This window comes from Oncorhynchus nerka, linkage group LG24, assembly GCF_034236695.1.
Source record: "Oncorhynchus nerka isolate Pitt River linkage group LG24, Oner_Uvic_2.0, whole genome shotgun sequence".
NCBI lineage: Eukaryota > Metazoa > Chordata > Actinopteri > Salmoniformes > Salmonidae > Oncorhynchus > Oncorhynchus nerka.
This window is the reverse complement of record NC_088419.1, coordinates 70,989,321-71,009,420: the sequence shown is the minus strand read 5'-3', so window position 1 is coordinate 71,009,420 and position 20,100 is coordinate 70,989,321. Positions and strand designations below refer to the sequence as shown.

Here is a 20,100-nt window from a genome sequence, read left to right as displayed (position 1 = left end):
AGATTTATCAGTTGAACCAGTTAAACCAGCTGTCAGTGGTGTGTGTTCTCACTCACTCAGCCTGGTGGTGATCTCCCGTCCCACCCCACCCCACCCTAGCCCAACCAACCCAACCCCAGGCTGAGGTGCTAAAACAGGAGCTAACTCCTCCACTCTCCTGGACCAGCAAAGCAGAATTGTGGGGGAGGAGGTTTGATGTGCCATGTGTGTAGTGCTGTTTATTAGGCTCATTATAGTTAGCCTAGCCAGTGAAGGGGAGGTGGAGGGGAGACCTGGGGCTGCTGCTGCTGACTGCGTCAGTACTGTGGTTGGGGCTGGTCACTGACCGCCAGCTGGAGCATTAGCACTCTAATCATCGCCAGAGCTGGGCTTTAATACAATGGAAATGCACAGTACTCAGCGCCCACATAAACAGCCTCAACTGGCAGAGCACACAGAAACACACTACACTGGCAGAGCACACAGAAACAGCCTCAACTGGCAGAGCACACAGAAACACACTACACTGGCAGAGCACACAGAAACAGCCTCAACTGGCAGAGCACACAGAAACACACTACACTGGCAGAGCACACAGAAACACACTACACTGGCAGAGCACACAGAAACACACTACACTGGCAGAGCACACAGAAACACACTACACTGGCAGAGCACACAGAAACACACTACACTGGCAGAGCACACAGAAACACACTACACTGGCAGAGCACACAGAAACACACTACACTGGCAGAGCACACAGAAACACACTACACTGGCAGCGTTGGGGGAAGTGGTTGGAGTTTGTGAGCCTGGTTTTAGATGAACTTCACTTTGTTAGTACTGTAGAACTATAAGAAGCCCCAAGGCTAGGGGGAGCGCACTGGCTAGGAAAAGTGTGAGAAAGGTATGGAGAAAGAGTATGGTTGAAGCACTTACTCCCTTTCTGTGTAAAAATAGGATCGGTCAGGTAAGGTAAAAAGGGGGATGAAACTGATTAGAAAGGACAAGAAACATTAAGAGGGAGGAGTAGGTCCAAATGTTGGAGGTCAGGGTCAGGAATTAAAGAGAGAGGCACATTAGAAAGCAGGGGTGAGGAACCCTGGGAGAGATTGTAAGGTCAGAGCTCATACTGAAGAGACGCTCACCCTCTTGTAGCCGGAGGGCAGCAGTGAAGCCACACTCTCACTCAGGCTGAGGAAGGAAGGCCTCTTCTCAGGCTCACTGTTCCAACACTTTATCATCATCTCATACCTGGAGGAAGGAAAACACCCTAGTTAAACAGAGAGAACGGGACAGACAATACAGGAGTGAAATGCCATGGTATAACAGTCATATAATTGTATTGTATATCACAGTTTAGTACTGTGCATTCACAACAGTAGTATCGTTTCATAGTATTTGCATGACATATGGGACAATGTTATCTGATCCAGTGTTTTAAAAATTGTTTTGGCATAAAAAGTGTTTCAACATAATGTACACAACACAATGTAGAATTATATAAAAAATATATGTACATACACATCAGCGGGGGCGTGCTCAGGTTTGGCCATCCTGTAGCCACTCTTGATCTTGTTGTAGAAGCTGGAGTCCACTACCATCCCTGGGTATGGGGTGCCACCTTTAACACAAACACACTGCCATCAGTACACCAGCAAACAGCAGTAACACTGTCAACACTGTATCTACACACGGATCTGGAGTCAGATGTCTCCTTAACATGCTTCTCAAGATGTGTCTTTGTCACAGATTTGGGGTCAGCTTAGCCTCACCTAGAGAGAAAATCTCCCAGAGGAGGATGCCGTAGGACCAGACATCACTGAGGGTGGTGTACATGTTGTCAAAGATACTCTCAGGAGCCATCCACTTCACTGGCAGGAAGGTCTATGGTCAACACACACAGCAGATGGATCAAACACACAGCACTCATATAACGGACACTACAATAGTGGAACATAATGGAGTGCTAACATGAACAAGCAGGATACATGTCTATGCTCAGGGGACACAAACAGCCAGTATGATCATATAGAAATACTAACACTGCCTTTGGAGACATAGTTGTTGTCATGCATGATGTCTCTGGCCAGGCCAAAGTCACAGATCTTCACTATCTTCCCCTGAGAGAGCAGGACGTTCCTAGCAGCCAGGTCACGATGCACACACTGTACAGCAAAACAGACACACAGAGAATTCATTTAATCTCAATTCAAAGAAACTATTTGTATGTTCTCCCTTTCCATTTATTCATTCTTTCCTCCTCGTGTTTTACAGGGTGGCTTTATATCAAAAGGCCAGCCTAAGAGACAGCCTTGACTGACCACTCCTGGCCAGGGGATATTCAGGGATAATAACTAGGAGGCTGTATGAGGAGCTTATAGCTTCTTTGTACCCAGTGTAATTCCAGCCTACTGGGTGTTCTATATAAAGACCTGGCCTGTCTCCTGAGCAGTGAGCTCAGCCTTCACAGGGCCGCTTATCACACAACCCCTGATTTAGCCAACCTCTTGGCTTTCACAGCTGTCATCAAGCACAACAGCAGCCTACAACCTGCCTGCCATCATTACTGTGGTTACCACTGGAACATACAGGCGGCAGGGTTGACGTGGCAACCGACCCACTCCCTGTTGTGTACCAACAGAGAGGTCAGAACAAGCTTGCCAGTGACACTAGCTTCTGCTAAGCCAAAGGAATCATGTGGCCATCACTTCCTTCCTTCGTTGCAAAGTCAGGCCAATAAAAGATGGCTATGGCATCCTAGGCTCACTTCTGTATCTCTTGTTGATATATTCTGGAAATTCCCTAGGTCTCTCCTGAGTTAGGTAAATCAGCTTCTAGTTTTCTTGCACCTTATTTGAGTAAAAATCTAATAAATGTTGTTAAAGTGGATGTTTGTTTTGATTCTTTTTACCTATATTTTGATAGGGAAGACATATTGAGACCTAGCTCTCTTTTACACATGTGCCCTTTATATACACAACATAAATATACACATTATACCCAACCTACATATATACATTAAAATACAAAAACACAGTCATGGGAAGCACAAATAAAACATCACAAATGTTACATTCCTCCACAAATAAGTCCCCAATCAATACTTTAAATTGCCCGATCTGCACCAGAACCTCAAGACGAAATGTACAGCCTGTTTCGGTGCCTCTGGGGCAATTCACAAAGCTGATTGAGGACCTTATTACTGATGAATGCATTTTGTTTTTTATGACTGTGTTTTTCTTTCTGCTTACATTTTGTATTTATATTTTGATGTGTGTAATTTCTGTAATTCAGGGCTCATCTGTAAAAGAGACCTTGGTCTCAGTATAGCTATTGTATTGTATGACATTGACCTGTTATCCCCAGCCCACTGCACTGGCCTAACATCATGTCCCACTGATCTCCAGTCATTCCCAGCCCTTGGTCCCACTCACGTTCTTAGAGGACAGGAACTCCATGCCTCTGGCCACCTGGTAGGTAAAGCTGAGCAGATCTGTGGTGCTGAGGCCCTCATTGCCGTCTTCTGACAGCAGGCTGTCCATCTCATTATCTGGATCAGAAAAACACACATATACAGACATTTAGCTTCAGTCGGTCTATGAGTGAGTGAATAAAGTGTGTGTTTGTATGTTTACGTGCATGTAAATATAGAACTGGCTGCTGTAACCTGGCTTTTCCTAATGGGAGGGAGAAATACAAATGCTACAATTACCCTCTCCATATAATTACAGGCTGGACCCCTCAACCAACCCAACCAGCGCTGACTAAAACCCTGCGCTGAGAGAGAGAGAGAGAGAGAGAGAGAGAGAGAGAGAGAGAGAGAGAGAGAGAGAGAGAGAGCGAGAGAGAGAGAGAGAGAGAGAGAGAGAGACTGTCCGACTATGTACTCACCACCCTTCTGTGATGGTGGGTGGTCATATTCAGACCTCTGGATGTCGGAGTACTTGGAGGCATCACTCATCTCCAGCATGGGCACGTACTGCGTGGTGTCTGCCTGCTTCATTTCCATGTAGTCCCCTTTACCACTTTCAAAGGACAGGATCACATAGCTGCAGGGAAGGAGGGAGGGAGAAGGTTGGTAGAAAGACAACAACCATGGTAGAATCACCATTTTCAAAGAACACCCAATGTATATACTGAGGTTCCCGCTACAAAGGGTGCAGTTGGTGGTGTGGTCATTTTGAGATGTGGTCATTGTAAGTAATCTGTCAACACAGATCAGCAGAGCAGACAGGAACAGGCAGGCCTCTCCCACTGTTTCCCCCAATGCTCGCCTGGATAGAGACCATTAACAGGTACCAAACAACAGTCATGATTAGGCTGAAAGCCGAGCACCACTTCAGACACAGATTTGATTAGTGGAAGACACCAGATGACCTCCTCAGCCATGTGGAAGACTGGGGTAGGGCTACGTTATGTTACTGAGAGCCTGCAGTATAGTGCTGTCAATGAGACAGAATGACTGAGTGGGGAGAGTTGGAGCAGGAACTGAGGAGGGGGACACACAACATAGGGGGTGTGTGTGCGTGCTAGTGCATGTGAGTGTGCGCGCCTGTGCCTGTGTGGGTCCGTGTCTGTGTGTGTCCATGCCTGTGTGCGCCTGTGCCTGTGTGCGTCCGTGTCTGTGTGCGTCCATGCCTGTGTGCGTCCATGCCTGTGTGCGTCCGTGTGTGTTTCTGCAGCTGATTCTATGTCTCTTTACCTCCTGCTGCTCTCGTCTGCAGGGTTTATGCCAAAGATGTCCAGGTCTTTCTTGGTCTTCTCTGAGTGCAAGCTGAGGAAGTTCTCTCTGTTCTTGTGCAGGTAGTTGACCAGGTCTCCATAGAAGCAGTACTCAGTGATGATGTAGGTGGGGCCTGCATGGGAAGAGAGGAGAGAGAAAGAGACACAAGTGTCAGTTTGCTGGCTTAACTTATCAGAGCCTCATAAAGGCTAAAAGCTACGCCAAGAGGGCAAGCCTTTACACTCATAAAAACACCATTAAAATACCACACCCAGAGGGTAATGGCAACTGCCTTTCTTGACTGTCAAAACCATATGTGTGTGTGTGAGCATATCTGCAGCGGCGGAAAAAGCATCTTCCGGCGCCGACTGAGATGGCCGCCTCGCTTCGCGTTCCTAGGAAACTATGCAGTTTTTTGTTTTTTTACGTGTTATTTCTTACATTAGTACCCCAGGTCATCTTAGGTTTCATTACATACAGTCGAGAAGAACTACTGAATATAAGATCAGCGCCAACTCACCATCAGTACGACCAAGAATATGTTTTCATGACGCGGATCCGGTGTTCTGCCTTACAAACAGGACAACGGAATGGATCGCATGCAGCGACCCAAGGAAACGACTCAAAAAGAGGGAAACGAGGCGGTGTTCTGGTCAGACTCGAAAAGGGCACATCGCGCACCACTCCCCAGCATTCTTCTTGCCAATGTCCAGTCTCTTGACAACAAGGTTGACGAAATCCGAGCAAGGGTAGCATTCCAGAGGGACATCAGAGACTGCAACGTTCTCTGCTTCACAGAAACATGGCTTACTGGGAAGACGCTATCCGATGCGGTGCAGCCAACGGGTTTCTCCACGCATCGCGCCGACAGAAACAAACATCTTTCTGGTAAGAAGAGTGGCGGGGCGTATGCCTCATGACTAACGAGACATGGTGTGATGAAGGAAACATACAGGAACTCAAATCCTTCTGTTCACCTGATTTAGAATTCCTCACAATCAAATGTAGACCGCATTATCTTCCAAGAGAATTCTCCTCGATTATAATCACAGCCGTATATATCCCCCCAAGCAGACACATCGATGGCTCTGAACGAACTTTATTTAACTCTTTGCAAACTGGAAACCATTTATCCGGAGGCTGCATTCATTGTAGCTGGGGATTTTAACAAAGCTAATCTGAAAACAAGACTCCCTAAATTTTACCAGCATATCGATTGCGCAACCAGGGGTGGTAAAACCTTGGATCATTGTTACTCTAACTTCCGCGACGCATATAAGGCCCTGCCCCGCCCCTTTCGGAAAAGCTGACCACGACTCCATTTTGCTGATCCCTGCCTACAGGCAGAAACTAAAACAAGAGGCTCCCACGCTGAGGTCTGTCCAACGCTGGTCAGACCAAGCTGACTCCACACTCCAAGACTGCTTCCATCACGTGGACTGGGACATGTTTCGTATTGCGTCAGATGGAAATATTGACGAATACGCTGATTCGGTGTGCGAGTTCATTAGAACGTGCGTCGAAGATGTCGTTCCCATAGCAACGATAAAAACATTCCCAAACCAGAAACCGTGGATTGATGGCAGCATTCGTGTGAAACTGAAAGCGCGAACCACTGCTTTTAATCAGGGCAAGGTGTCTGGTAATATGTCCGAATATAAACAATGCAGCTATTCCCTCCGCAAGGCTATTAAACAAGCTAAGCGTCAGTACAGAGACAAAGTGGAATCTCAATTCAATGGCTCAGACACAAGAGGCATGTGGCAGGGTCTACAGTCAATCACGGACTACAAGAAGAAACCCAGCCCAGTCACGGACCAGGATGTCTTGCTCCCAGGCAGACTAAATAACTTTTTGCCCGCTTTGACGACAATACAGTGCCACTGACACGGCCTGCAACGAAACATGCGGTCTCTCCTTCACTGCAGCCGAGGTGAGTAAGACATTTAAACGTGTTAACCCTCGCAAGGCTGCAGGCCCAGACGGCATCCCCAGCCGCGCCTCAGAGCATGCGCAGACCAGCTGGCCGGTGTGTTTACGGACATATTCAATCAATCCCTATACCAGTCTGCTGTTCCCACATGCTTCAAGAGGGCCACCATTGTTCCTGTTCCCAAGAAAGCTAAGGTAACTGAGCTAAACGACTACCGCCCGTAGCACTCACTTCCGTCATCATGAAGTGCTTTGAGAGACTAGTCAAGGACCATATCACCTCCACCCTACCTGACACCCTAGACCCACTCCAATTTGCTTACCGCCCAAATAGGTCCACAGACGATGCAATCTCAACCACACTGCACACTGCCCTAACCCACCTGGACAAGAGGAATACCTACGTGAGAATGCTGTTCATCGACTACAGCTCGGCATTCAACACCATAGTACCCTCCAAGCTCGCCATCAAGCTCAAGACCCTGGGTCTCGACCCCGCCCTGTGCAACTGGGTACTGGACTTCCTGACGGGCCGCCCCAGGTGGTGAGGGTAGGCAACAACATCTCCTCCCCGCTGATCCTCAACACGGGGCCCCACAAGGGTGCGTTCTGAGCCCTCTCCTGTACTCCCTGTTCACCCACGACTGCGTGGCCATGCACGCCTCCAACTCAATCATCAAGTTTGCGGACGACACAACAGTGGTAGGCTTGATTACCAACAACGACGAGACGGCCTACAGGGAGGAGGTGAGGGCCCTCGGAGTGTGGTGTCAGGAAAATAACCTCACACTCAACGTCAACAAAACTAAGGAGATGATTGTGGACTTCAGGAAACAGCAGAGGGAACACCCCCCTATCCACATCGATGGATCAGTAGTGGAGAGGGTAGCAAGTTTTAAGTTCCTCAGCATACACATCACAGACAAACTGAATTGGTCCACTCACACTGACAGCGTCGTGAAGAAGGCGCAGCAGCGCCTCTTCAACCTCAGGAGGCTGAAGAAATTTGGCTTGTCACCAAAAGCACTCACAAACTTCTACAGATGCACAATCGAGAGCATCCTGGCGGGCTGTATCACCGCCTGGTACGGCAACTGCTCCGCCCTCAACCGTAAGGCTCTCCAGAGGGTAGTGAGGTCTGCACAACGCATCACCGGGGCAAACTACCTGCCCTCCAGGACACCTACACCACCCGATGTTACAGGAAGGCCATAAAGATCATCAAGGACATCAACCACCCGAACCACTGCCTGTTCACCCCGCTATCATCCAGAAGGCGAGGTCAGTACAGGTGCATCAAAGCTGGGACCGAGAGACTGAAAAACAGTTTCTATCTCAAGGCCATCAGACTGTTAAACAGCCACCACTAACATTGAGTGGCTGCTGCCAACACACTGTCATTGACACTGACCCAACTCCAGCCACTTTAATAATGGGAATTGATGGGAAATTATGTAAATATATCACTAGCCACTTTAAACAATGCTACCTTATATAATGTTACTTACCCTACATTATTCATCTCATATGCATATGTATATACTGTACTCTAGATCATCGACTGCATCCTTATGTCACTAGCCACTTTAACTATGCCACTTTGTTTACTTTGTCTACATACTCATCTCATATGTATATACTGTACTCGATACCATCTACTGTATGCTGCTCTGTACCATCACTCATTCATATATCCTTATGTACATATTCCTTATCCCCTTACACTGTGTATAAGACAGTAGTTTTGGAATTGTTAGTTAGATTACTTGTTGGTTATCACTGCATTGTCGGAACTAGAAGCACAAGCATTTCGCTACACTCGCATTAACATCTGCTAACCATGTGTATGTGACAAATAAAATTTGAATTTTTTTTTTGAATTTTTTTGAATTTAAAAAAAAAATTTTACCCAATGGTTACACTTGTAAAAGTGAGTCAAGTAAAAGTGAGTCACCCAGTAAAATAAAAGTATCAAAAAGTAAAAGTATAAATCATTTCAAATCCCTTATATTAAGCAAACCAAATGGCATAATTTAAATAAATAAAAATGACTGATAGCACACTCCAACACTCAGACATAATTTACAAACAAAGCATTTGTGTTTAGTGAGTCTGCCATAGTCAGTAGGGATGACCAGGGATGTAGGCATTGGACCATTTTGCAGTCCAGCTAAGCATTCAAAATGTAAAGAGTACTTAGTAAAAGTAATAGTAGTCAAAAATATAAATAGTAAAGTACCCAAAATAGTAAAGTAAAGCACAGCACCCCAAAAAAGGACTTTAGCAGTACTTTAAAGTATTTTCACTTAGGTACTTTACACCACTGCATCTGTAAGTGTGTGTGTGTGTGCATGTGTGTGTAGTCACCTGACTTGGTGCAGGCCCCCAGCAGGTTGACGATGTTGAGGTGAGGGCCCAGGTGAGTCATGATCTTCAGCTCTGACATCAGGGCCTGTTTCTCACTGGAACGGGCCGTGGCTGCAACACCAAACAGACAAACAATAAATCAACCTTCAATCAATCACACAGCACCTATCGGTCAATCACACACAATCAATTCATCATCAACAAGATCCATCAATGACTGCCATTGTTTCATCAATCACAAAGTAAGCTGTCTGTGTTCAACTCTATAGCTGTTTGTATAGATGTCTGTGGTCAATTCTATAGATGTCTGTGGTCAACTCTATAGATGTCTATGGTCAACTCTATAGCTGTCTGTGGTCAACTCTATAGTTGTCTGTATAGATGTCTGTGGTCAACTCTATAGCTGTCTATGGTCAACTCTATAGATGTCTGTGGTCAACTCTATAGCTGTCTGTATAGCTGTCTGTGGTCAACTCTATAGCTGTCTGTGGTCAACTCTATAGCTGTCTATGGTCAACTCTATAGCTGTCTATGATCAACTCTATAGCTGTCTATGGTCAACTCTATAGCTGTCTGTGGTCAACTCTATAGCTGTCTGTGGTCAACTCTATAGCTCTCTATGGTCAACTCTATAGCTGTCTATGGTCAACTCTATAGCTGCCTGTGGTCACCTATAGATGTATGTGGTCACCTATAGATTTCTGTGGTCACCTATAGATGTCTGTGGTCAACTATAGTTGTCTGTGGTCAACTATATCTGTCTGTGGTCAACTTTATAGCTGTCTGTATAGCTGTCTGTGGTCAACTCTATAGCCATCTGTGGTCAACTATAGCTGTATGTGGTCAACTCCATAGCTGTATTTGGTCAACTATAGCTGTCTGTGGTCAACTTTATAGCTGTATGTGGTCAACTATAGCTGTCTGTGGTCAACTCACGTTTCAGCATCTTCACAGCCACCTTCATGACGGGCTGGGAGCGGCTGAGTCCATATGCAGTTCCCTCCACCACCTTCCCAAATGCCCCAGAGCCCAGAACTCGACCTGCAGACACACCAGACATGGCACACGATCAGTTAACATGGAGGGTAAACAAATACACAAACATAGACAGACAGGCAAACACACACACACACACTCTCAAGCACTGACTCTATGCACACACACTGGACTCTACCCACAGACTCACACTCCAACACACAGATACCTACACACAGTACATATGCCCACACAAACACATAACATGCGCACACATGCATTCTGACGCCACACACACACACTTTCACTCTCACCACATACTCTGCTGCTACTGTCTATCTATCCTGTTGCCTAGTCACCTTACTCCTATCTATATCTTCAGTACACAGTTACCTCAATTACCTCGTAACCCTGCACATTATCTCAGTACTGGTACTCCCTGTATATAGCCATGTTTACTTGTTATTGTTATTCACTGTGTATTTATTCCTTGTGTCACTATTTCTATTTCTATTTTATATTTTGTATCTTTATCTTTTACTCTGTATTGTTGGAAAAGGACCCATAAGTAAGCATTTCACTGTTAGTCTACATCTGTTGTTTACGAACCATGTGACAAATAAAATAAAATGTTACTTGACACACACGTCTGCCTCTGCCCTCTCATCTGTGACTTCCCCAGTTACCCAGTGAGTGAGATTCCCTTTGGTCAGTGAGTCACAACCCATACCCAGGCAGCACGCCCCAACCTCCCCTTTCTGCCAGGCCAGATGGCCTTATCACATCCTCACTTCAAAGACCAGAGGAAGATATCCAGACCAAAGCCTGACTAGAACACGACCACCCAACCATGATGATGTGAACACTGATCGGAACATGACCACAGTAAGACCACAGAGAAAGGAAGCAGTGCAGTCGGCTCTTACCCAGTACGAGCCCATCGCGAGAGAACTCCCATCTGGAGTCATAGGGCAGTTGCATGGGGTCAACGTAGATGTACTCATGGCCATCAGGGCTCACTGACTCTATCACCCTCCAGCGGATCTCATAGCGAGGCTTCTGTAAGATAGAGGACATAGATAAACAGATCCATGCATTGGCTCTAGAGCAGCGTTTCCCAACTCCGGTCCTCTAGTCCCCCAAGAGTACACATTTTGGTTGTATCCCAGGGCAAACATACCTGACTGAACTCATCGAGGGCTTGATGATTAGTTGACAAGTTGAATCAGGTGTGCTTGTCCGGGGCTACAATTAAAATGTGTACTGTTGGTGGTACTGGAGGAGCAGAATTGGGAAACACTGCTCTAAGACAAATTGTAGGTGACTGATTTCATGAGTCATTGAGAGAATGAGTCAGTGAGTGAGTGAGCGAGTTTGTGCGTGTGTGAGGGGCAGTGGTGATCTGTTGTACCTGTTTCCAGATAATGACCAGGACAATGAGTGAGATGATGACAATGACCAGCAGCACCAAAACAGCAGCAGTTACAGGCAGCTCGGAGTGGGGGCCTGTTCAGGAGGAGAACCACCACACACACATGAGATGGAGAGCAAAACATGGAGAATGTCACAGAGAGAAAACAACATGGAGAATGCCACAGAGAGAAAACAACATGGAGAATGCCACAGAGAGAAAACCACATGGAGAATGCCACAGAGAGAAAACCACATGGAGAATGCCACAGAGAGAAAACCACATGGAGAATGCCATAGAGAGAAAACCACATGGAGAATGCCACAGAGAGAAAACAACATGGAGAAGTCAATGTAAGTCAATATGGGAATGCTAGTTTGATGAATTATTTGAAGAACCCAACATGAGGTAAAATATAAAGAACTTCAACGTGGCAATCCAAATACCCTATTTAAATGGCATAGTTCAGCATGGTGACTCACACCCAATAAACCAAGCCAGTGGGGTCTCCAGATTATCAGGACCAAAAGGTCTGCTGAAGGGTTTAGGGAGAGGTGCAGGGTAGGGGGACACAGCTTGAGGGGCCAAATGTACTAAGCTACCTGGGCTTTACTTTTCACAGTAAAAGTATCCCAGGCTAACACACATCTACACAATAAAAGTCTGTGATCAGTTGCCCTACCACAGACAATTTACCAGACAGCTACCTCAACACTGACAGCCCAGCCCAGTCTCTTCAATTACAATCACACATCAAGTGTCACAAAGTCTGTGATCAGCTGCCCTACCACAGACAATTTACCAGACAGCTACCTCAACACTGACAGCCCAGCCGTCTCTTCAATTACAATCACACATCAAGTGTCACAAAGTCTGTGATCAGCTGCCCTACCACAGACAATTTACCAGACAGCTACCTCAACACTGACAGCCCAGCCGTCTCTTCAATTCCAATCACACATCAAGTGTCACAAAGTCTGTGATCAGCTGCCCTACCACAGACAATTTACCAGACAGCTACGTCAACACTGACAGCCCAGCCCAGCCCAGTCTCTTCAATTCCAATCACACGTCAAGTGTCACAAAGGGGCGCAACTACAGGAAGAAACTAGCTATTAAAAGAGGAGACTATGGCAGGAAGAACATATACGGTAGCAGGCAAACTAAGATACGGTGAATCTAGTCACCACACTATACCAACCATGTATGTTGTACAGGGCCTATAGAAAGTCTACATCTCCTTGGATTTCTCCACATTTTATTATGTTACAAAGCGGGATTCAAATGGATTTAATTGTCATTTTTTGTCAAGAGAAAATACTCTGTAATGTCAAAGTGGAAGAAAATGTCTAACTTTTTTTTAAAGATGAATGAAACATAAAACAATAATATACCTTGATTATATAAGTATTCACCCCCCTGAGTTAATACATGTTACAAACACAGTTGGCAGCGATTACAGCTGCGAGTCTTCTTGGGTAAGTCTCATGAGCGCTTTGCACACCTGGATTGTCCATTATTCTTTGCAAAATTCTTCAAGCTCTGTCAAGATGTTGGGGATCATGACTAGACAGCAATTTTCAAGTCTTGCCATAGACTTTCAGGCAGATTTAAGTCAAAACTGATAGATTGGCCACTCAGGAAGATTCACTGTCTTCTTGGTAAGCAACTCCAGTGTAGATTTGGCTTTGTGTTGTAGGTTATTGTTCTGCTGAAAAGTTGATTCCCCTCTGTGTCTGGTGGAAAGCAGACTGAACCAGGTTTCCTCTATGATTTTGCTTGTGCTTAGCTCCATCCGGTCACTTTTTATCCTGAAAAACTCCCCAGTCTTTGTCGATGTCAAGCATACCCATAACATGATGCAGCCAACACCATGCTTGAAAACAATGAGGCAGTTACTCAGTGATGTGTTGGATTTGCCCAAAACATAAAGCTTTGCATTTAGGCCAAAAAGTGTATTTCTTTGCAGTGTTTTTTTGCAGTATTACTTCAGTTCCCTGTTGCATACATATGCATGTTTTGGAATATTTTTATTCTGTATATTTGTATTCTTTTTTTCACTGTCATATAGATCATTATTGTCACCACCATGTTGTTGATCCATCCTCCATCCATTACAGCCATGGAAATCTGTAGCTGTTTTAAAATGACTAATGTCCTCATGGTGACGTCCCTAAGCAGTTTTCTTCCTGTCCTGCAGCTCAGTTCAGAAGGATGACTGCATCTTTGACGTGTCTGGTGGTTTAATACATCATCCACAACATAATTATTAACCAGACCATTCTTAAAGATATATTCAATGTCGGATGTGATATTTTTACCCATCTACCGATCACTGTCCTTCTTTATGAGACTTTCAAAAATCTCCCTGGTCTTTATAGTTGAATCTGTGCTTGAAATTCAATACTTGACAGCTGTTACATGTATGGAAGACAGAGGACAGTGTAGTCATTACAAAATCAAGTCAACCCCTATTTTTTCACACAGAGTGAGTCCATATAATTTATTATGTGATTTGTCAAGCCAGATTTGACTTCTGATCTAATTTAGGCTTGCCTAAACAAAGGAGGGTGATGACTACTTATGCAACTGACTATTTAGTTGTTTAATTTTTATTCATTTGTAAAAAATGTGTAGAATTTTGTTTTCATTTTGACATTATGGAGTATTTTGTGTAGATAACATATATATATATATATGTATTTTTTTTACAATGAATACCATTTCAATCCCAGTTTGTAATGCTCAACAATTTGAAAAAAAGTGAAAGTTGTGTAAACTTTCTATAGGCCCTGTAACTGAGAGAGGAGGTGTGTAAAACTTTCTATAGGCCCTGTAACTGAGAGAGGAGGTGTGTAAACTTTCTATAGGCCCTGTAACTGAGAGAGGAGGTGTGTAAACGTTCTATAGGCCCTGTAACTGAGAGAGGAGGTGTGTAAACTTTCTATAGGCCCTGTAACTGAGAGGAGGTGTGTAAACTTTCTATAGGCCCTGTAACTGAGAGAGGAAGTGTGTAAACATTCTATAGGCCCTGTAACTGAGAGAGAAGGTGTGTAAACGTTCTATAGGCCCTGTAACTGAGAGAGGAGGTGTGTAAACATTCTATAGGCCCTGTAACTGAGAGAGGAGGTGTGTAAACTTTATATATGCCCTGTAACTGAGAGAGGAAGTGTGTAAACTTTATATATGCCCTGTAACTGAGAGAGGTGGTGTGTAAACTTTATATATGCCCTGTAACTGAGAGAGGAGGTGTGTAAACTTTATATATGCCCTGTAACTGAGAGAGGAGGTGTGTAAACTTTATATAGGCCCTGTAACTGAGAGAGGAGGTGTGTAAACTTTATATAGGCCCTGTAACTGAGAGAGGAGGTGTGTAAACTTTATATAGGCCCTGTACCTGAGAGAGGAGGTGTGTAAAATGTATATATGCCCTGTAACTGAGAGAGGAGGTGTGTAAACTTTATATAGGCCCTGTAACTGAGAGAGGAGGTGTGTAAACTTTATATAGGCCATGTAACTGAGAGAGGAGGTGTGTAAACGTTATATAGGCCCTGTAACTGAGAGAGGAGGTGTGTAAACTTTATATAGGCCCTGTAACTGAGAGAGGAGGTGTGTAAACATTCTATAGGCCCTGTAACTGAGAGAGGAAGTGTGTAAACTTTATATAGGCCCTGTAACTGAGAGAGGTGGTGTGTAAACTTTATATATGCCCTGTAACTGAGAGAGGAGGTGTGTAAACTTTATATATGCCCTGTAACTGAGAGAGGAGGTGTGTAAACTTTATATAGGCCCTGTAACTGAGAGAGGAGGTGTGTAAACTTTATATAGGCCCTGTAACTGAGAGAGGAGGTGTGTAAACTTTATATAGGCCCTGTACCTGAGAGAGGAGGTGTGTAAAATGTATATATACCCTGTAACTGAGAGAGGAGGTGTGTAAACTTTATATAGGCCCTGTAACTGAGAGAGGAGGTGTGTAAACTTTATATAGGCCCTGTAACTGAGAGAGGAGGTGTGTAAACGTTATATAGGCCCTGTAACTGAGAGAGGAGGTGTGTAAACTTTATATAGGCCCTGTAACTGAGAGAGGAGGTGTGTAAACATTCTATAGGCCCTGTAACTGAGAGAGGAAGTGTGTAAACTTTATATAGGCCCTGTAACTGAGAGAGGAGGTGTGTAAACTTTCTATAGGCCCTGTAACTGAGAGAGGAGGTGTGTAAACATTCTATAGGCCCTGTAACTGAGAGAGGAAGTGTGTAAACTTTATATAGGCCCTGTAACTGAGAGAGGAGGTGTGTAAACTTTCTATAGGCCCTGTAATTGAGAGAGGAGGTGTGTAAGTGTGACTTTGTGAGTGTATGTCTCACCTTGTGACACCAGCTTCACCTCCCTGCTGACGGCGGCCATCTCGTTCCTGGCCAGGCAGCGGACGGACAGAGTGTTCTCAAGACGCACGAAGATCACCTGGCTCTCCAGCTGGTTGTCCTGATCAAAATGCGCTTCCACAGTGATATCTGTGTCGTTTGTTGGCAGGGGCACCCACTGAGATGAGTCATTGGCGCAGCTGGACAGGGGAGGAAGGAAGAGTAAAGACACGAGACCTGATAGCATGCCATTATCACATTGGGCATAGTAGCATATGAAGTGGCCAGGGAGGTAAACAATGTACAGTAGGTGTATTTTAATTTTAAGGAAGAAAACTGGCTATTGTTGGAGTGAAAGTGAGAGAACAGGGGGAAAGAGGAAGAACGTGGGGTTGTGAGAGGGTAATCTTACTGTTTTATGTTCTTGCAGATGAACCACTCCACCTCAGGAGTGGGCATGCCTCCAGCGATACACACTACAGACTGGCCTGAGGCTGAGCCATGGTGGAGGTCCATCAGGTCCACAATGACTGCAGGTACTGGACACAGACAGAGAAAGAACATGGGGTCAGACCACAATACAGACAGTGACAGAAGAAGCGAGGAAGAGAGGGAAAAAAAGAGAAATAGAGAAAGGGGGTAAAAGAGAGATGGTTAGGAAGTTATGGGAGTTTGGGACCACAGGTGTCAGTGAGATAAAGGTAAATGAAAATTGAGGAGTTGGAGCATTCCTCTGCCTCACCTTTGACCTGCAGGCTGAAGCTGTGGCTGTGGGTCTGGTTCCCGTTCTGCACTCTGATGGTGTAGTTCCCACTGTCCTCCTCCTTGGCCCGGATCAGGGTCAGAACACTCAGGTACCTACAGACACAAAACACCATGTATGGTTACACTCTAATCTCATGTGATCGCTGTTAAGTCTGTCATGAGAGACTAGTTCCAATCTAACATCTCACCACACCACACCTTAATAATAGACATCTGAACATCCTAGGTGAACTGGGGAACCTGTTATTAGCCACAGAGTTTAGTGTGCAGGACAGTGGTTTATCATATCTCTTCAGTCAGTGTTGAGTCATGTTAGAGGAAGTTTCACCTGGTCTCGCTGAGCTGCTGGAGGCTGTTGGTTATCTCAGCCGCCACATAGTTGAGGGGGAGGCCATCTTTGAGCCATGTGACCTGGGCGCTGGGGAATGAGTCGATGTCGGCCCGGAACTCTCTGCTCTCATCCAGGTCTGCTGACTCCTGAGAACTGAACACAGGGCGCAGCGACACAAATGGGCTCTCTGTCAGGACAGAAAATGGAGAGAGAACCTTTAATTAAATATGTACAGGTCACAGCTAGGTAAAACAATCTACCAGTTCAAGCAAGATGATAGACCAAGATTATTGCCTTGTTACTAGGTTAATAAACAGTGACAAAAACGTACCATAGACAGTGATGGCCAGCTCCTTGGTCTGGCTCTCATTGCTGATGATGTCAGTAATGGAGCAGGCGTAGATGCCGCTGTCTTTGGCTGAGGCCTGGGGGACAGTCATGATGTACTGGATCTCCTGGTCCCTCTTATTCTCACGCACCGACTTCAAGCCACGGTTCACCTGACACACACACAGGGGACACACACAAGTTAGACCCATCTATAATCAAACAAACAAATGTATTTTCAAATGAATCAATTAATATGCTCTCCAAGAAGAGAGTAATAACTATGTACAGTATGTGCTGTTGTTTACCAGTTTTCCAGGGTACTTCCAGTGGTCTTCCAGTATCTCAGACCCCCGGGCCACACAGGTGACAGTGATGGTGTCTCCCACCAAGAGAGCAGTCTTCAGGGCCTTCAGCTCCACACGCAGCTCCGACCCCCCTGCCCAGCCGTGGACGATGTACTCCTCACTGAGGTGCTCCTCTCCATTGACGAGGGCCTTGCAGACATAGGTTCCTGCACTGAAGAAGCCCACGGCGCCCCTCTTGCTGTCGTAGACAGTCATGGGCACGGCCTGCTGGGTATCAGTGTTGACCAGGGTCACATTGGCACTGGGGTCTGACACGCGACACTGGATCTCCATCTCATCATGACCATTCAGGACGTGGTTGCCAAAGGGCACCAGAGAGGGGACAAAGGGCACCTCTGGATCTGAGGGGGTGAGAAGAGGGCATGGTAAGTTTCTAATCATTCAAACGTCTTACATAGATTTAACTCCAACACCACAGTGATGTCTTCCCTATACCTGGCACATATATGTAGATGCTGCTGTCCTCTCCCTCCTCAGTGGAGTTCCCTCCGTTGTAGAAGCAGGTGTAGAAACCAGTGTTTGCCGCAGTGGCGTTCTCTACGGTAACTGTGGTGACGAACAGGCCGCTGTTGTCCTCCTCTGTCTGCTCTGATAGGTAGACGGGCGTGTCCCAGGCCAGCTCGGCCTCGCCCCTGCAAGTCAGAGTGAAGGGGGTGTGGAGGGGAACAACCATCTCCTCTCTCTGGGGGATCAGCATCGGAGCTGAGGCTGGCTGGAACAGCACTGGGGCTGAGGCTGGAAGGCACACACACAGGCAGACATATGGTCAGATGTAGGATTTTTCTGAGACAATACACGCACACTGACACATTCACAATTCCTAACACATTTGAACACATAAATGCATGTTCACACACATGTAAAAGTGCATTTTCACTTGGCTTGAAGTTATTCTCACCTTTCACTTTGAGGGTGAAGGAGAACTGGGCAGTGTGAGGGATGCTGAGGACCATGATGGTGTAGTTACCACTGTCCTCCTCTAGTGGCTGCCGAAGAGTCAGAGTGCTCTGATGTCTGAGAGATGGGCAGAGAACCACTTAGCTCAGTCCAGCACACACCACACAAAGGTCCACAGACACACAAAAAAAACAGCTTTGCTATAAACAACTGTTGTGATCTTACTTGTTCCCCTCCAGACGGCTGGTCTTGGTGAGGAAGTAGCTGTTCTCAGTGATGGCGATGCCATCTTTCAGCCAGGTGACTTTAGGAGCAGGGAAGGCTTCAATACTGATAGTGAACTCTGTCTCCTCCATCATACTGACAAACTCCACCACTCCAATCCCACTGTGGTCCAACATCACAAAGGTGTTCTCTTCTACAGAGAGAAGGGGTGGAAAAGAGAGGGGAGCAGAGGGAGAGGTAGTGATGAAGAGTGGGGTAAAGTGAGAGTGAGAGACAAAAGAAAGAGAGAGTGATAGAGAGGGGACACAGAAGGAAGGATGAGAAACAGAAAAATATCAATGAAATTCTGGCACACATCTGTTGAAGCCATCCCATAAAGCATTGGGGCTGTTGAAGCCATCCCATAAGCATCCCTTCCCTCTAGCACGTCAAACTGACACTGATAGGCAGGATGAATTAACTCTATGCTTTTATGTGAATTCAAGGGGACTACTTTTAAAGACTTATTCCAAGAAGTATGATGGACCCCAAGTCGTTTCTGTTTAATACATCTACAGCTAAGTGGTATTGGTAGTAAAGAGTAATGCTGTTGAAGGATAAGCAATGTCTTGAGTGATATTGACTAGTGATAGACATTATGCATATGTTTTCAAAATGAGTTTTTGATTGGCCATAAGGAGGTGAGAGTGTACCAAAGACAGTGACAGCCACCCTGTTGGCTCTGATCTCTCCACTGAAGTTGTTGGTGATGGAGCACTCATACACCCCACTGTCCTGAGAGGTGGCTGCTGGGATACTGAGGGTGTAGACCACTCTATCAGGCAGAGTCTGTTTCATCTGGACTGCATCCACAGCCTAGATAGAGGAACAAAAGGAAGGAAGATGAAATACACTATAGACACACTCACACACACATACACCGTCTATAACCATCTCTCGGGAATAAAAAATCTTGTCTCTATGCTCTTCTCCACCTTTTTACAGGTTTAGAGATTAATTCTGTATGTCAGAGCAGTATGTCTCTCTATCGGTCTGCGAGCTGATGGGGAAAACATGTGCTGGTCCACAGGAGATAAATCAGGACCCCAGGGCCTTTAAATGCCTGTAATTGCATCTGAGACCAAAGCCAGGAATCAGGAGTCCGGTGCTCTTCTTACCCTAACTGTCTCTGGAAAAGGGCTTAGGAATCCCACCGCTAAAACAGACGCTCTGTCACAACGTGCTGCAGGGATTACTGAACAGAGCACACAAAGACAGAGGTGCACACACACACCAAGACTATCACTTCAGACAATCCACTATCTACACTACCATCTACACTGACACACAAACTTAAATGAACTACATTTATATTATATCGGTTATATCTGCAGGCGGACAGGTTTAGGGTCATTAAATATTGTGTGGATGAAGGGCAGGTTTAGGGTCATTAA

At 45.6% G+C, this 20,100-nt stretch overlaps 1 protein-coding gene across 2 annotated transcripts in view; it reads right to left on the bottom strand.

The window, feature by feature from the left end:
- LOC115108534 (platelet-derived growth factor receptor alpha-like) overlaps positions 1 to 20,100 on the bottom strand; it is a 34,221-nt gene that overhangs the window by 7,438 nt on the left and 6,683 nt on the right. For both annotated transcript variants that reach the window (XM_065009118.1, XM_065009119.1), the window contains exons 6-26: positions 19,360 to 19,522; positions 18,668 to 18,860; positions 18,444 to 18,559; positions 17,981 to 18,280; positions 17,486 to 17,886; positions 17,182 to 17,350; positions 16,848 to 17,037; positions 16,497 to 16,612; positions 16,167 to 16,293; positions 15,758 to 15,954; positions 11,394 to 11,488; positions 10,909 to 11,041; positions 9,944 to 10,048; positions 9,008 to 9,118; positions 4,688 to 4,841; positions 3,877 to 4,034; positions 3,420 to 3,535; positions 2,028 to 2,150; positions 1,758 to 1,869; positions 1,507 to 1,606; positions 1,131 to 1,236 (exon numbers count right to left, since the gene is read on the bottom strand). In XM_065009118.1, coding sequence (XP_064865190.1) covers positions 1,131 to 1,236; positions 1,507 to 1,606; positions 1,758 to 1,869; positions 2,028 to 2,150; positions 3,420 to 3,535; positions 3,877 to 4,034; positions 4,688 to 4,841; positions 9,008 to 9,118; positions 9,944 to 10,048; positions 10,909 to 11,041; positions 11,394 to 11,488; positions 15,758 to 15,954; positions 16,167 to 16,293; positions 16,497 to 16,612; positions 16,848 to 17,037; positions 17,182 to 17,350; positions 17,486 to 17,886; positions 17,981 to 18,280; positions 18,444 to 18,559; positions 18,668 to 18,860; positions 19,360 to 19,522 — 3,285 coding nt within the window. The remainder of the gene's footprint in view (positions 1 to 1,130; positions 1,237 to 1,506; positions 1,607 to 1,757; positions 1,870 to 2,027; positions 2,151 to 3,419; positions 3,536 to 3,876; positions 4,035 to 4,687; positions 4,842 to 9,007; positions 9,119 to 9,943; positions 10,049 to 10,908; positions 11,042 to 11,393; positions 11,489 to 15,757; positions 15,955 to 16,166; positions 16,294 to 16,496; positions 16,613 to 16,847; positions 17,038 to 17,181; positions 17,351 to 17,485; positions 17,887 to 17,980; positions 18,281 to 18,443; positions 18,560 to 18,667; positions 18,861 to 19,359; positions 19,523 to 20,100) is intronic.